This window comes from Martes martes (assembly GCF_963455335.1).
Source record: "Martes martes genome assembly, chromosome: 2".
Taxonomy (NCBI): domain Eukaryota; kingdom Metazoa; phylum Chordata; class Mammalia; order Carnivora; family Mustelidae; genus Martes; species Martes martes.
The window spans coordinates 136,038,764-136,056,812 of record NC_137889.1 but is presented as its reverse complement, the minus strand read 5'-3'; the positions used below and the strand labels follow the sequence as shown (position 1 = coordinate 136,056,812).

The following is an 18,049-nucleotide window of genomic DNA, read 5'->3' as shown; positions in this document are numbered from 1 at the left end:
TTTTGGTGCCTATTTCTTTTTGTTCAGAATTCGGCATCTGTGTGTTAAGACTGGCTTTGAGTTTGAACAAGTGTCTATAAGCAGGGTTATTACTAGCAAAGACTTATTACCTGGGTTCTAAAAACGATTCACTCATTTGTCTTTTTCTTTCCACATGGGTAGGGATGAGAGACAACTGCTGTGAAGCTTCAATGTTTCTGCCTGGTCATGCACAGTTCTGCAATATAATGCATAAATGTATAACAACAACTTGGGCTTGCATGATGCCTCCTTGGAATAAGGAAATCTAGCCAGGCGCGTTCACGCGGCCATCTTCGCGCGGGCGCGCGCGTACACACACACACACACACACACACACACACACACACACACGCTTGCGCGCACACACGCTCTCTGACACAGACACGCACAGACACAGGCGCGCGCGCGCGCACACACACACACACACACACACACAGGTCAAAAGTTGATTCATTCCCCAGATCTCCCAGAATCTTTTCTTTTTCTCTTTTCTGGCAGCTCGGCTTCCTGTCAGGGTAGTAGTGAGGTTGGGGGCGTGGAGGGGCGGGGAGGGCGAGGCGAGGGAGGCGGGAGCCGGGTGCCGGTGCGTGCCGCGCCCGCTCCTGCCGGGTGAGAGTCCGGGCCGGGTTTTGCGCCGGGTCCCCCGGCTTGTCTCACGGCCTCCAGCCGCCGCCGCTGCCGTGTTTACTGAGCTCGCGCGTCCTGATATCACTCCGCTGGCATGGAGGAGGAGGAGGAGGTGGAGGAGCGAGAGGAGGAGGAGGAGGCGGCGGCGGTGGCGGCGGCGGCGGCGGCGGCGGCGGCGAGCAGTTGATCATTGTGATGGTGGCAGGAGCAGCGGCGGCAGCGGCAGCCCAGCCGAGCGTTAGGGGCTGCTCTCCGCGCGGCGTTTTGCAAAGGACTTCACCGATCTACTTTTGCAGTCGCCTCGGACTGTCCATGTGTTTACTTCCCCCAGCCCGAGGATTCGATATCTAGGTTCCTGTGAAATGCAACTGAGCAGCCAAAGTACTTTGAGAACACGGGGCGGCATAAACACCAAAACTTTTTTGTGGAAGGAAAATGCAATAAGCAAGCTTGCCGTTTTCCGATGCGGTGTGGAGTGAGTGTGTGTCGCGCGTGTCCGCACTGGAGGCATATGCTTGTGTGTGTACATGGGGTGTATTTTTCGGTACGTAGGGAGAAAATGCTTGCCAACCACCGGAAATCTCCTGGAATTTATTAGAAAATAATGGATTATAAAAAGAAGGCAGGAGAGGAGCGGATCTCCCCTTGAGTTGCAACCCGATTTGCTGCTGGCTCAGTTTGTTGTGATTCTTTTTGTTGATAGGTGTCTGATGGTATTCTGATAACACCCCCTTTTTTCCCTTCGAGCTTTACAGTTTAAAAAAAGGAAACAAAAAAAAACCCACCCCAAAATCTCTCCCCCCCTTTTTTTTTCGCCCCGTCGGGATCGCTGTTTCCATCCATGTGCTTGCGTCTCCCCCGCGTTCCACTTAAACTATTTTAATTCTTGGACCCAAGGAGGAGGCTGATAGGGGGGTGGATAAAAAAAAGTTCTTCCAAAATAGTGTGCCCGGGGAGCAGGATGGGGGATTTCGCAGCCCCCGCTGCTGCCGCGAATGGCAGTAGTATTTGCATCAACAGTAGCCTGAACAGCAGCCTCGGCGGGGCCGGGATCGGTGTGAATAATACTCCCAATAGTACTCCCGCTGCTCCGAGTAGCAATCACCCCGCTGCCGGCTGCGGCGGCGGCGGCTCCGGGGGCCCCGGCGGCGGCTCGGCGTCCGTCCCCAAGCACAGCACCGTGGTGGAGCGGCTCCGCCAGCGCATCGAGGGCTGCCGGCGGCACCACGTCAACTGCGAGAACAGGTATCAGCAGGCTCAGGTGGAGCAGCTGGAGCTGGAGCGCCGGGACACCGTGAGCCTCTACCAGCGGACTCTGGAGCAGAGGGCCAAGAAATCGGGCGCCGGCACGGGCAAGCAGCAGCACCAGAGCAAACCCCAGCAAGATGCGGAGGCTGCCTCGGCGGAGCAGAGGAACCACACGCTGATCATGGTGAGGGCGCACTGGCAGCAGGCGTGGGGCGCGCGCGTTGGGGGGGGCGTGGAGCTTCTTACATGGGGGGGAACGGGTGTCTGATTTAGACGGTGGCGAGATGGGCTGAAACCGAAGGGTTAACATTAACTTTTCTGAGGGAAAAGCTGCCGTCGTCGCTACCTGTTAATCTGTCAGGGTTGTCAGATTTGGGGAAGAGGGGGCGAGAGGGGAGAAGCCAGTCACGACTGCGAGGGGCGGAGGGAGCCTGGGGGAGCGTCGGAGTGAGGCACTGGAAAAGTTTCCCCCCCCTCCCTTTCTTAGATACGGATTTGAGAGTGAACCCAGAGTTGAAACCTCGCTCCTCCTCTTCACGACTCCCCACCCCACCCCTCGCGGTGCAGCTTCGCCTTCCCAGACCCGTCCCCCTTCGCCCACCCCTCTCAGCACATCCGCCGGGTGCAGGGAGAAATTGATGCTGTCGCAGATTCTGGGCGGGCACCAGGCCCTCAACCCCTAGGGGGAGGAGGGGGAAGGGAGAGGCTCTCGCCTCCTCTCCCTAGCTCACCCCCTTTGGGCTGAGAAAGTCTGAGAGTTTTGTGAATGAACTTTGAAGTGAGTGAGAAGCTGGCGAGGGTGGCTGCGCGCGCGCGCGTTCGCGGGCGCGCGCGCGGATGCGGGACGCGGGTGCGCGCTCTCGCCGCTGAAGCCCCGAGGCTGGTCCGGCAGGTGGAGCGGCCGGGAGGGTACCGGGTGGGGGTGCGGGGAGGGGAAGCCGCCCGGCGCGTGTAGTACGGGAGAGCTACACCCCCGGCGTGCGCCCAGGGTCCCGACCACGCAACCCTGTTGGGGATTCTTCCTCCTTCTCCTCTTAAACTTGCTTGCACCGAGTCTGCTTCAACCTCCACCCCGTTCCCCACCAACTTCCCAAGCCGGTCTAATAAGCCCGGAGGAGTGGAAGGTAGCTGTGTGGCGAAAGAGGCTTAAATGGCTGGGTGGGTGGGTTCGAGGTAGATGAGCAGCCAATGGCTTAACTTCTCGGAGAGGAAGGGGCAGTTCCCACCCCCTAACCCTGAGGGTAGAATCCTTTCTCTTATCTCCTCTCTCCGGTTCTTTTGCTTTCCTTTCTGGGGTCGGGGACGGGTGGGGGGGAGGCCGGAAGCTTGGGAAAGGTGTCTGCGGCCCCTTCCCCCACCGCGCCGCCGGGCTTAGGGCTGCGCGTGTGTGCCGGGTGGGCCGGGCTGTGGGAATCCAGGAGCGCGGCGCGGCGCGCGGGCTCCCGTTCCCTTTGCAGGCTGCCCCCCGGTCGGCGGCGCAGGGCCCGGCGCGGGCGGCCCCCTCAGTATATGCGGTTTATAAATCGCGCACACCCGGGATCTGGGAGTCCTCGGCGCCGCGGGTGGTGCCGGTGCCGCCGCGGGCTTTCGCCCCGCACTCCGGCCGGCGCTCCGTGACAAAGAGCCGGCGAGGGGGAGGGGGAGAAGAGAGGCCGCCGCGCTCGCTCCCCACCCTCTCCACCTCCCCCCACCCCGCACGTGAAGAGGAACAATTTGTTTATCTTGGGCTTCAAGAATCCTTCCCTCCTCCCCGTTCTCCGAGGCCGCCCAGCCCCTCCTTCTCCCCACCCTCCTCGGCGCGATCCTGCCCAGTCCCGCGGGCTGCACCTTCCCTCCTCCCCCTCCTCTTCCTCCTCCCACATCCCTCCAGCCCGCCTTCTCCTCCCTCTCGGTGCGCGGCCGTGGGGGAGGGAGCGGGAGGCGCTTTGTCCGCCTGGCGGCCGAGCTCTACCTCCGAGGCCGCCCGGCTGGGAGGGGCGCTGCGCCCCGCGGCCCTGCCCCCTCCGCCCGGGCAGCCCGAGCCCCGCGCGCCCCACACTCTCCAGCCCCGGATCCTGTCCCGAGCGCGCAAAGAAGAGGCGGACTCTGTTTTAAGGAAGAGCGTCTGTCTCCGAAGTCGGGGAGGGAGCTTCTGGCTTTACAAACAGGAAGCCGAAAGCCACGGACACACTGTAGCTTTTCTGATTGTACCCGGGGGCGGGGCCAGAGCTGCATCTCGGCTGCAGCTCGTGTGCCCTTCTCCTACCTATTTCCCTGTCCTCGTGCTCTCCCTCTCCCCGCCCCCCTCGCGCTCTTCCGCAGATCGGGAGACTGACTTTGTGAACCTAAGACGAAGTAGAATTTGAAAGGCACTGAGAATTTCATGCCTGCCAGCTCCACGCCCTCTTTTCATGTGTTTGTACACCCCACACGCACGAATTGCGTAAAAATAGGCTTTTTTTTTTTTTTTCCTTTTTCCCGTGAGGCTCCAGAATCTCAGCACCACGCAATTTCTCCCGACCTTTCGGGATGGAGGACTGCGGTGGCGTTACCTCGCCAGCTGGGCAACGCTGGAACAAAAGCCAGTGCCCTTCCCGGTGCCCAGTCGCTTTTGATTGCAGGAGAGAGCAGTAGAGTTAGCAGCCAGAAAGTTTTCGTGTTTGGATTAGGTTCTCTCCAGGGTGCCCTATGGGCCTTCGGAGGGGGAGAGGGAGGACTTGGGGTGTGCGCCCCGGGTTATAATACACCCGCAGGTGGAAGGAAGTCGAAGATCCTGGCATTACCTGTAAGAAGGTAGCGAGCTCAAGCCAGAGCTTACTTTTGAAAATGCAAAGACAATGCTTAGTTGAATGGAGGAGACATAAGCTGTAAATGTCATACATTTACACCCTACAAGTTAACAACAGACTTGAAAAATGATTGCCTGAAAAATAGCATTTGTCTGTCAATTTTGTGACAATAATTTAGCCCATTGATTAAATTGAGGTAAATGCCAAGGCTATGTACAGAACAGTATATTCTAGCTTCAGCTGTATTTCATCTATACATCTCCCATTGATAATCAGTGGAAAGTATGTGTGATGAGTGTAATGAAAATAAACAGACTTAATTCTTAAGCAAAGAGTTGCATATAAATTCTATGTACCACAAAAGAAAGAAAATAACATCCTTCTTGATAAGCTATTTTTTTCTTTAAAAATAATTAGTTTAAAAATTCACACTGTCCCTTGAAAGAGTACTTTAACTTAGTCTATGTATGAGATAAAATCTTGGAAGCAGAGGTTGCAAAAAATATGTTGATCTTCATTTGTTGATCTTCATTTTCTTGAATTGCTGGATTATAGTGGGGCTCTGGTGGGGGCACAGAGCAATTACATTTAGTTCTCAGACTGGGCTATCTGGGAAATCCCAAAGAAAAGCAATTATCAAGCAGAGCCGAATAATAATAATGGTGAAGCTAAAAATAAAGATGAGTAGGATTCTTTTCTGTTTTATTGCTATTGTTTACCTTCTCAGGGCCAATATGTCCGAAGTACTAAATATTGATTAGTTCTCTTTCTGCCTGGTTTGGGTTAAGAAGGCAGTCTCATCAGTTCTTTACCTCTTTTGATTTTTCTTATCTTATACATTTATAAGCATAGTCATGAATAACAAAAAACAAGCAAACATAAGGCAGTGTGGGTGAGGTGAAATAGAAATCTTCCTTGGTTCCAAGCTGCTGGAAGGAGCCTAGGTTTTGTGTGGATTCCTAATAGCCCTGCCTGTTAGGAGAGCAGGGAACTGGAAAAGGCCTTGGTTTGAAGCTACAGTATCTCAGGTAAAAGGTAATTTCTGGACTTGTAGTCAGTTGAATGATCTTCACCCATTCCCCCCAACACCTGCACTTTGTTTATATACACTTGTCCCTCAAGGAGTTGTTGGTGAGAGCTGTTCATTTCACCTATTAGAGAGTCTCAGGGGAAAAGGTTCCTTTTCTTCAAATAGTTTTAATTATTTGTGGAAACAAGAGATCTTGTACATTCTCTGTACTTGGAACTGAAGGCCTGGTTAAAATTCCAAGGTAAACTCCAATTGACACAAATTCATTTTCAGAGAGGAGCACATTGACTTGACAGCGGTTTAATCATTCAGGCACTTCAAAAAGCATGACCATGCAGTCTTCAGAATTTCAAAATGGTGGTAGCCTTACTTGACCTGGTTCAGTCCTGTGTTTTCATGACCTTTTCACTCTGTTAGTGCCATTATAACTTTCAAAGTGTGTTTAATTTATACAGAGTTTACAGACCGCATAAATCTGTGTGCTTCTTGCTCTGAAGAGTTTATCACATAAAATTCAGTTGATAATAAACTTATTAATTACTGAGTATTGGAGAAAACAGCAACCTATCCAAAATTTTCTCATCCGTTTCTGGAACAGATCCAGGAAATGTAAACATACTAGTCCAATGCTAAACTTTCTTATAAATGAATCTGGTTTCCCATTTCTTATCCTGTTGAAGGTAAATTACTGGCTCTGTATCCAGGTTTTTTGGCAGGCTTGTAATGTCAGACCATGTCTAAGTCTTTCATAGGAACCTTTTCATTGGCTTACCCTGTTCTGCCATCCTGGGTGGTAGGATTGACAGTTGATTCTTGAAAAGCTTTCCATAACCCACACAGGGTGTGCCTTAAGTTTGTGAAAAACTTCCTGGAATTTAATTTCTCTGTGCTTCACAAGTGTTGTCTTTTAATTCTTACGAAGCATTTTTTTTTTTTTTTAAAGCTCCAGTACGAATTTAATTATATTATTTATGTTCTTTGGTTGTGGTGCATTTTATTTAGTACTGGGCAGCTAGAGATCAGAAAAGTAGAAGCACATTTAGTTAATCATTAATCATAATCTACGAAATGCTCTTTGGAGTGAGTTCCTTCCCAAGCAAAGCTGAGTTTTCAGGCAGGTGCTATATTTGATACTTTCCATCCTGATTCATTAGAATTATAAGAGCAAGTTTTAGAACCTTTGTAGCTTGGTGCTACCTGGTTTGAGGAAAATAAGCAGTCCAAGTATATGGTTTACTGACATTTCTGTAAGAAGAAAGATGAGGATTTTAAACATTAAAATAGAGTTATATAGAAACATTTTATAAATATCTGAGACCAATAGCCAACTATTATTAGAGAGGTTTCCTGACAGAGCTCTTCCATTGGTTGACATGGTGGGAGAGTGTCTCTCCCTCTTTCTCATCTTAGTGCTACTGCCATTCAAGGAATCCAGTATAATAAACCATTTTGCACATCACAAAGTAATTCTTGGACACATTTGAAGTACTTATATGTTATTTAATAGCATGGAATTTTATTTGTGATTAGTGCTCTGTGTTTGTTAATTAACAGTTTCGTACTGTGTTCTTGAGTTTAGGATGGCTAAATTCTGTCATCTTTTCCACATTACTCATTATAGAGAACTGGGAAATCAACCAGATATCAAAATCTCGTAACGAGGAACATACTTAAAACTCAATCCCATGATTTTTATAATCTCTGCCTTTTAACTTTCCCAAATAGCTTTGCATTTTTTCACTCTATTAATCAGAGGCTGTTTATCGAGTTTTCAGACCCTGTAGCTGCTTGCTTTGTTTTTCTTCCCCTCCTGCTGCCAACCTTTTGGTCTTTTCACTGACCTTTAGCACCTTTACCAAAGAGTGGGAAGAAGCAATAAGAAGAGAGATTTAATTTCAGTGCTTCCTCCTCTCATAACTAATGAAACTACTGGGGAAGATGCCAGTTATTTTGGATTAATTATGGATTTGATTTTGTATACCATTTACTCGTTAGCACAAATAATGGAGAACAGGCTGAATTTTAAAATTTCAGTTCATTCGTTCAGCAGTATTGCTTCATAGTTCATAATGCTTCGTAGAGGTTAAAATGCTAAATCAGCCTCTTGCATCCAAGACTGAGTATATACATTGTAGGTTTTTCAGTTTTATTCTAGCTATGTTTAAAGGGGATAACCAGTTTTTATTTGTTTGTTTGTTTTTTAATCAGCATTAGGCTTGATGCCAGTAAATTCTCAACAGCTTTGGGCTGAGTTAAGTCCCCTTCTCATGACATTTTAAGTAAAATAATATGCTTTACTTTCCTGTTGTTTCAAACTAAGTTGACATTGGTTTCTGTTGTTATTATTATTTTTTTTTAACAAAGCTGATTTACAGGGGACTGCTCCAAAGTTATAGGATCCCCCAAATTAAATTTCATTAAAAACACAGTATGCTTGGAGTGCCTGGGTGGCTCAGGGGTTAAGCCTCTGCCTTCAGCTCAGGTCATGGTCTTGAGGTCCTGGGATGGAGCCTGCAAGCCCACATCACTGCATTGGGGCTCTGCCCTGTAGGAAGAGAGAGAGAGCTCTCTGCTCTGCTTTAAATAAGGCCTGCTTCCCCCTTTCTCTCTGCCTGCTTCTCTGCCTACTTGTGATCTCTCTCTCTGTGTCAAATAAATAAATAAAATCTTAAAAAAAATACAGCATGCTTTTCAGACAGACACATTCCAAAAATTCATTATTCATGTTTGTGTATTGGAAATGTAGCTTCTGGAAAATCAGCTATCACGGAGAACTGGTTAATTCTCCTAACTTAAAAACAAAGCAAAACAAAACACTCTTGTTTAAACCTAGGGAAGCTTAAAGAACTAAACAAATAAGTTTGGATAAAATTAGAGAATGGAGTTGAGAGCTTGCTGTATGATAAATACTTAGAGATCATAGTTTCGTTTAATGGATCAGAGAAGGGGCACACCTTTCTCCCCTCCTTAAGTATACCTGGCTGTTCCATCTGTTACACCATTGAGGAGCTTTTGGGTTGTGGATAAGAAACTCCATTTGGAAAAGAAGCACAGCATTCCCTTAGGGCCACATGCACACATGCATAGAGAAAGGAAATTACTGCTATGGTTCAGGTTTTTAAAGGCAAGCTGTGCGTAGTATTCTTGGGGGAATTTAATAAAAATCTCAAAAGGCTTGTAGTACTTCCTCTGACAAAAGGAAAGTGATTCCTTAAGAATAATTTAGACACTTCTTTTTAATTACATTGGACCTCCCATCGGTTGGAATGACCTTTATGCTAAAGTAGAATCTTTTAAAATACAAATAACTAATGTGTATCCTCCTTAGCAATGAATGGTTTAACCACTGTAGAAAACTGGAGTGAAATCTTAAATTTTTTAACCAACAGCCTCCAGAATTTGCTTTCTAATTCTGTACATCTCTACCCTGTTGGGTAGAATCCGGTTGGGTAATGTTTCATGTTGTGGACCCTTCAGGCCTCAGCCGTCTCCGCGATGATTCGCACATGTGAAGACGTTATTAGGAGACATATCTCTTCTCCCCGCTCACAACGTCTTTCGACACCTCCAGAAAACTGATGCCTAGACAGAGGCTCCTTTCCCTGCAAAGGAAAAGGCTGAAGTGCTGTGAGTCTGTTTGTGCGGATTCAACCTGGGTTGTAACCCTGACTCAAAAGGATTGTATGGCTCTAAAAGACAAGCTTTACCAGTGCCCTTTATTCTCACAGTGGTTGGTTATTTTTCTTTCTTTGATTGTTTGTTAGATGCTGAAAGCAGCTCCATGATTGAGAGTGAATCTAAAGGGACTGGTACCCAGGAAAGGGCTTTAAGGAACTAGCTTTAAGGTAGGAGAGGCAAAAGGGGAGGAAGATTTTGGAGGCATCACCCGGAATGGATGGCAAGGGGGAGACACAAGAGAAATGATCAGTTTTGCTTATTGGTGGTAAGCAGACGGTGTCCTGGTGTCTTGGGAACTTACAGAGGTAAAGTGTGCTTCGAGTAGTCTCTTCTGAACCTTCAGACCCTACAAAAAGTGAAATATATATGTTTTCAAGAGCTAAAGCAATATTGTTTGTGTATGGAAGAAGTCATGTTCCTAAATATTTTCATGCTTTCTTAAATGATTACTACCCACGGGATGGATGTACTACTTACAGGATTCCTTTAAATCATTGATTTTCAGGCAGTGGAGATTTTGCTCCCTTCCTCTCCCCAGAAATATTTGACAATGTCGGGAGACATTTTTGGTTGTCACACTGGAGGGATGCTACTGCTGTCCATTGGCTAGAAGCCAGCAATGAAGCGGAATATCTCACAGTATGCCCACAGTACCTGGTCCGAAATATCAGTGTTGCTGCTGTTGAGAAACCCTGCTTTAAATAAGGAGCTCCCCTAGGATGTTGAAAATACACTGTGTGGCTTTACTCACAGCTTTTCAAAAACACTCTTATGACTTAAGGAGTGGAGAAAGGAGGAGGTGCGGCAGAGGGTACCTTGGAAGGAGTTAAAGGACCACTGTCCTACATGTCTGCCCTGGCCATGTGACCATCTGACTTCTTACTTTGTGGCAGAAAGTGAACAGTAGTTACTTGTTTTTACCTCACTGAGTGATTGTTAGGCCCGAACGAATGAATATATATATATATATATATATATCCCAAAGACTTTATGGCACTACACCAATGCTAGGCCTATTTTTATGAATCACTTGCATATCACTTAATTGTTTGCCTTCTGCCCAAGTGCAGACTTAAAGTTGAGTGGTTGGAGGCTTGTTTTACTCACGCATAAGCCAACATCTAATGACTAGGTACTGGGCAACAGCTGCATCTTGGACACGATTTCTGGGCACTGGGGATACCGTGGTGAAGGGGCCATCCTTGCTCTCACTGGACGCACGCTGCAGGCCATGGTTTCCTGGTTCGGATTAGCTGTGTGAAATGGTTCTGTGGTTTTATGAGAACACGTTAATGGAAGTCATTAATAAACTAACGTTTAGGAAAATCCTAGAGCCCTAAATGCTTTGTATCTTCTTGCAAGCTGTCTGTGGCTATGATTTTCGTGCATTGTTTTCTATAAATTTATTTCATTATTTTTCAAATGAAATCTCTTTGTAGGAGGAGAGGATTCGTTGGTGTGGTGGGGAGTAAGATTGAGGTTGTTGAAAATGAGGCAGGTGATCATCTTTCTCTCCTTTTTTTTTTTTTTTTTTTTGACTGGGTGACACTTGTAGCACCATGATCACAGCTTGACTTAAAGCTTTTAGAGGAAATTAGACAAAGAAGAGAACATTTAGAATGAAGCAGGCAGGAAGGTGCAAGGACGTGAAACCATGTCATAGGAAAAACAGTTGGAAGACCTAGCAGTGTGTAGTCTGATTTAGAGAGTATGATTGCTTTCTTAAAATATTTGAAGGGCTGTCAAGTGAAGAAAGGATTAGATGTGCTCTTTACGGCCTCAGGGGGATAGAGTTAGGATCAGTGGTTGGTGGTTATTAGGAGTCAGGTTTGGTTTAATATTTAAAAAAAAATTATATGAAAATTAAACCTGTTCAAAGATGAAATGAGCTGTCTTGATGAATGAAAATGTTCCAGCAAAAGTTGTTTAGTTGGCTAAGTGTTGGAGAAGGGGTTAGGGCATCGTTTTTTGTTTGTTTGTTTCATTTTCTAAGATTTACTTATTTATTTGAGAGAGAGAGAGATAACATGCACGAGCGTGTGGTAGAGAAACAGAGGGAGAGAGAGAGAATCTTAAGCAGACTCTGTGATGAGCGTGGAGTCCGATGTACGGCTGTGTCTCATGACCCTGAGATCATGACCAGAGCCGAAACTAAGAGTCAGGCACTTAACCAACTGCACCACCCAGGCGCCCATGACATCTTTTTTTTAAATTATAAAACGTTTAAACAATATAGAAATAAAATGCCAGTTAGTGAGGACAGAGATGTTGTCTGTTTCTATATCTTCATATCAGAAAAAGACCTATTGTACATAGAAGGAACTCAAAATATTTGTTGAATAAATTGCTAAATGAAAGTAGTTTAAGAAGTGACTTAATTCTTCTCCTTCATGTTACCCCCTTCTCAGAAGTTGCCACGGTTTATAATATCTCTTTCCAGACCTTCTTCTGTTCAGTTACATATATACTATATATTGTACCTCATCACATGGTAGCTTTTTTCTACACAAATGGAATCATACATATGGTTCTGAGATTGACTTTTTCCACATAATATATTTTGGAGACCTGTCCAAGTCATTACATATAGATCCTCAATTCATTCTTTTTAACTGTTATATAGCATTCCATAATATAGATATTCCATAATTTATTAAATGATCCTCTGTCGATAGACACTCTTGTAGTTTCTCAATTTCTGCCAATTAAACATTACAACAATGAACATCCTTATTCATATATTCCTTATACATATGTGAGCATTTCTGTAGCACAGATTTGGGTTTTTTGCTATATACGTAATATGTATAAACAGAAAAGGTTGACCAAAAAAAATCTCTTAATCTAATATGGTTTAATATAGCACCTGAATCTTATTATAACCCAATTTAGAGCAAATGATAATTGCGTTTCCTTAAAAATACAGCTTCAAAAAAAAAAAGTGTCAATTCTAGTAACTGGTGTTGGTCTTTGCAGTCTAGGGTGAACATTGTTGGTTTTTAAAAGGTTGTGTATCTGGCAACATGTCTTATTCAAATGACTTTCCTTCTTTCCATCTGGTCCTAAAAAGCAAGTTAGTAGGAGTCTAGTTAACCGGTACCTGCTTATGCTGTGAAAGTGGGAAATTCACTTTCTTGAACGAGACCATAGTTCTCTTTACCTTTCCTGAGCTTTGTGTTTCACAGACCTGTGTGGCTTTACTTGGAAAATATGTTTCAGTTGGTGCCGTGCTCCCTGGGGAGGCAGTGGGGGCAGGTTTGAGGGGTCATAAAAATCTCAGGTCTGTGAGTTGCCACTTCCTACAGGTTAAATTACCCTGACTAATCCAGTCATCTGTGTAACATGGTAATAACCACCTGCTGACCTGGCCAACTGTAGAAAATGCATCAAAATGGACTTGCCTCGACAGTCACCTTAGAGCGTCTGTTTAGATAGTGAGAAGTCCTATCAGTTTTCATTATACACGTGTGCTGCAATGGTCTGAACCTGCCCTTGATTGGAGCTCTTGGTCATTTTGATTTACCTCTGGCATAGTGGCTGCCCTGCGCCGGCAGCCTAATAACGAGAGTCTGTGTTTTCATAGACCAGGAGCGGTTTGGCTCCGGAATCGGGGTTCTCGGCTGCAACATTATTCTGCTTTCACTTGCCTGAAGTGTTCTTTCTTGAAAAGGTTGTGCAAACAGCTAGATTTTTTAAATAACCACGCTCTGCCGAGGAACGGTCCTTACCTACTTGACTTTCCTTTAGGTTATAGGATCAGTTTGAACAGGAGCTAGAATTAAGATACATGGTGTCTCGCAGGGGCCTGGTCCTAGCCTGCCCCTGCTATTTGATCATGAGGATTCCTGCTTTGCTGCTGTCCCCTGGCTTCATATACCTCTAGCCTGTGTGTCCCTCCTTTTTTCTTTTTTAAATCATCACCTCATGTTTCACCTTTGTCGCAGGGCGGTAGACCTGGAAGCTTGCGCAGGATGTAGATGGCAATTACTTGAACCACAGAAATAAATCCAGGGTAGGAATGTAAGTGACTGGAGATCTAAACTTTATATGTCATTCTCTACCAAGGGATTCTGATCCACTAGGCATTCTGTTTCAAGTTTGACGTACATGTTGATTAGCAGCAGTCATTTTCTACCATTAAGCTGAGCCACCAACCACCTTGGTGAGAAAAAACCCCTCACAAAACCTGTGGCCTGATGAGTTAATCTAGCCATGTGCTGGGTGCAGACTTTGGAAGAAAGGGGCTTCAGCCTAGAGACCCATAGAGAGCTTCTGTTTCAACAGCTTAAATCACATGAGTTAGCCATGTATGCAAAATATGAATCTTGCTCCTAATCTTCTAACCAGACCCTCCAATATGAGAAACTTACGAGTTCCTTAATGTTGCCGCTCTGGTCAGTCAATAAAATTTCAACCTTTCACTTCTGCTGCTGACAGTCAAGTTTAGTTTTGCTAGTCTTCTGTCTCTCTGAGGAGTGTCATCCTACTTTTTTCATGTTTGCTTCTGAATATTCCTGGATCTGTTTCTTTCATTTCTAGTACTAGAAGGTTTTCTTTCAGGAATGACGTTCACCTATGCACAAGGTGAACAAATCTTGCATTTTGCACAAAGATAACATTTACCTTTATTTGAGGTAGACAGATAAATGGTTATGTTTTGAATGTTGGTTTTGTTCTTAGCTATCTGATTATATTATTAGATAAAACCACTTTTCCAAAGGCTGTTGAGATCACACCTATGTTGTAATAAACTTCTAATTTCTAATTCCTTTGGAAAGCATTTTCTTATTTCCGGTTGAAATGGTCAAGAGATTATTTGTAATAGGAAAGAAATGACTACAGTCAAGTCTTACCTTACTGTGGAGTTTTTTTTTAAAAACATATTTTACAAAAAGTATTTCAGACCTTTTGAGTTTTATTTGTTTTTTAAAGAGAGTTCAATAACTCTCTTTGTAATTTACGATGTAAATTTGTAAATAGGAATGTCAGGGGTCAACGTTCGCATTAATGTGAAGAAAGTTGACATGTCAGAGCTCAGCAAAATTTTCTGGATGCTAAGGAAAGGAAAAGAGATAAAACTCTTGTAATAGCTGATTCTTGCGTTTTAACTTCAGAATGTGTAAGTGATAATAATGCCAGAGTTCCCAGCGGGATAAAACATAACATTCCCTTTGCCTCCTCCCATCTTCTGTTCTGGGCTCCCATTGTCCCAGTTCTAATCCACTGTGGTATTTCAGTCCACCCTCTCTCCCTGCGTCCCTCCTATCCCTCCCATCCCTTCATCCCAGAGAAGAGTGTGCAGCTACTGCAATGGATGCCTTTGCAAAGCATGCAGGTGGTGTTTATCTTTAATCACTTAAGGTATTTCCTCACAGTGGAGTGTGCACGTCGGCACCTCGTGGATTGCAACATTCCCCTGCCACTTACATCCTGCCCTGGCCCTTTCCTGGGAGGTTCTCATGTTTGGTAAACAGAGGTGGTTTATATAAAGAAGCAACTTTCTCAGTTTAGATGTTGTGCCTAAATGGTTGAAAGCGCATTTTGCAGTTTAACTAGGAATTCCTAAACGGTTTGCAGCTGCTCTTGGATTCTTAAAAACACGTTCATTTTCTTCAGTGAAGTATGGAAACGATGATTTTAGATTTGGATTTCGCGCTGCTGAATTCTCAGAACCTCTTGAAGGAATATTTGAAGAACTTGTTTGTTACCACAGTAAATAGCCATACTCAGAAAGTATTTTTGGCAGGTTGTGGTTGTTATGTGCTAGAGGCGAACACGTCTGGAGCCCACACTGAGCTGGGAACATGTAGTGATAACGTTGAGGTGACCAAGTAGGATAAACTGTGGTTTGAGGATGGGGGATGTCTGGCACTAAGCTATTGAAATTCAAATGGGCTGTTGCTTTTTCAGTGTTTGATCCTGTTCTTAGGTTGTAAGGATTGATATGAATCATTCAGGAGCCTTTTATTAACTTTAAGTTGTGGTCTCAGATTGGAATTGGAACACTCAGAAATACAGAACAGGGGCGCCTGGGTGGCTCAGTGGGTTAAAGCCTCTGCCTTCGGCTCAGGTCATGATCCCAGGGTCCTGGGATCGAGTCCCACATCGGGCTTTCTGCTCAGCAACGAGCCTGCTTCCCTTCCTCTCTCTCTGCCTGCGTCTCTGCCTACCTGTGATCTCTGTCTGTCAAATTAAATAAAATCTTTAAAAAAAAAAAAAAAAAAAAAAGAAATACAGAACAGTAGTGTCAAGTAAGGGTGCTTAATGACACTGTGTGCTTGTGACAGTTGTGTCTTGTGCCTTTGTTCCCTTCTTTGAGGCACAGGTGGTCTGTGGTACCGGTTTGGTAAACTTCATGTTTATCTCTAGTCTGGAGTGTCAGAGGATTGCAAACCTGAGAATTTTGCTTCCCTCTTTATCCTAAAGGGGTGGTGTGGGAGTTTCTGGTATTGGCTCAGGGAGTGGGGACAACCATATATGGGAGAGGAAGGGGGGATTAGCTAGCTTTGGTATTTCCATCCACGCTTTCTAATGCCATTCTCTGTACTTTATTAAGGAAGAGTGGATACTTTGAATAATTATTTATGTCTGTCTTTTTCTTCACAGTGTAATGCACACTTCACTTGTTTCTTCAACTTTTCATAATCTATGTGTTTATGATACACTGAAGAGCCATAAATTTGAGGAGAGAGATAATTAGCTTTGACAGACTTACAAAAATGAGACTGTAAGAGGAAGAAACAAGAGGGGTGCTTCAGCAAAGGATTCCATTTCTGGGCTTAAGGGAAATTATCCAGATAAGAAATTCTGCATTGTTAAAATTCACAACCATTTGGGTAGCACAGGTTAGAGGAAGAAATGAGTTATTTTGTGATTTTTAAAAATTTAAATAATGTTTTAGTTTAAACAAATCTTTTTTTAATCCTCAAAATCGAGTTTTTAAATGGAGAAAGTAATAAAGTCATAAAATGTGAGGAAGAAGCAGCAGCTCAGTCAGTGGTGTTAAAATTTCACATGGTTTGCATGCCCTTTACCTTTAATCTCTTTCTTAGCGTGAGTGTGGATTGTTTTTGAGGAACCTTTGTTTAATAGCTAACTTACCTTAAAGAATAGTTTTCCTTTCACTTTGGTGGCTCGTGTATTCAGGGACGCCTTCAAGAAACATGGCTCATTTAACATTAACTTGACTTCGTAGTCCATTCTGCCCCTCCCAATTTGGGGATCCTTTGTAAAGGGGACAATTAAGTTGTCTCAACGTCTATATGGAAGCTTAACCATGGGTTGGATTCAGTTATTCCTGCTGTTGTACATTATTTTCTGTTTTCTGGATTAAAAAGAAGACTTGAAGACAGAGTGTGAGAGACTAACACGGAAAGGGAGGAGGGGAAAATTCATGTCATCTGAGGTGAGGAAGGCTCCAGTAGTGCCATTATTTCAAGGGCTCTTCTTCCCTGGGCCAGATCAGGCGCTCTTCCACAATGGAGGCCATGATGATACTGGGGGTAAAAGGATCTATCCTGAATGTTCTTAGATATACTCGCTTAATGCTCGTAAGAGAGAGAAAAGGCTTTTTAGGGGAGGTCCACTGAGAAAGAAAAGGTTTAGACAGTTCACTGTCAAGTCTGCAAGATGAGTTATGTTTGGTTACTGTCAGCTCCCAGCAGCAGGGTCTTTAAGCATTGATCAGGGTCTTGCTTGATGGAAGGCTCCAAGGGAAAGAATGGGGAGAGCTGAAAGGTTTGGATTTCCCTATAAATTGAACCCAGTGTCACCGGGAATCGCAGTGAGGAGCTCCTTTAAAATGTCCAGCTTTTCCACTCTCCACACTGAGGAGCTGCTCCTGCTTCCCCCACCCCCTCCATTCCTAAGTCTTTTGTTCCATGAATAAATATTATGTGGTTTGGTGCTCATTACTCTTTGATATGAAAAAAGGCAATTCATTAGGTTGAAGGAGGAGGGGGAGGGAGACACCATTTTTCACCCAGTGCATCAGGCGCGGTTACACTGATTTGAATTCCCAGAAAAGTAATAAAACAGTGAAAATAATGATAAAACAGCTCATGGGCCGACAGCTGTGCGGCACCCGGGAACACTGAAGACAGACCCCAGTGTTGCAGCAGGACAATATTGCGGAACATATGGTGCCATTGCAAGCCAGTTGTTGAACTCGGTGGCCGCCTTTTGTTTGGGGGACTCTCCCAACATTGGATCTGTGGTAGCTCTTCAGAAACTTCTAGTCTCGTTGGCAGGAGGGCGCTTGGCACCACGCCAGCCTTACTGTACGGTGGCTGACTCAGGCCATGCGGAAAAGCTCACGCTTGGAGAGCATTCACGCCTCCTTACTTTGGTCACTAATCAAATCATTTGTTCAGCCAGTATAAATTAGGATCTTTTTCCATAGCGGCCCAGTGGCTATGTTACAAAAGGAAAATTTTATACAGGAATGCCAATTAATTTTAGATGCATTGATTCACTGGTGCGCGGTGCTTCGTGTGAGAGTGAAAATTGTTGTGTTTTGTTTTAGTGCTTTTCAGATGCACTTTGCATCTTACCTCTTCATTCTTCAGGCTAGACTAGCAGAAGCCAGAAAGTATGTTAGGGCCCGTGTGACTGCTAGAAAGGAGAGAGAGTACCCGTCTATCTAGTTTTTACAAGACAGTGCTAAAATAGGCCCTTT

General features: G+C 45.0%; 1 protein-coding gene across 2 annotated transcripts in view; it reads left to right on the top strand.

Annotated features, from left to right (window-relative positions):
* The first annotated feature begins 737 nt into the window (after positions 1-737).
* MAML3 (mastermind like transcriptional coactivator 3) overlaps positions 738-18,049 on the top strand; it is a 398,166-nt gene continuing 380,854 nt past the window's right edge. For both annotated transcript variants that reach the window (XM_080796502.1, XM_080796501.1), the window contains exon 1: positions 738-2,080. In XM_080796502.1, coding sequence (XP_080652628.1) covers positions 1,610-2,080 — 471 coding nt within the window. In that variant the 5' untranslated portion in view covers positions 738-1,609. The remainder of the gene's footprint in view (positions 2,081-18,049) is intronic.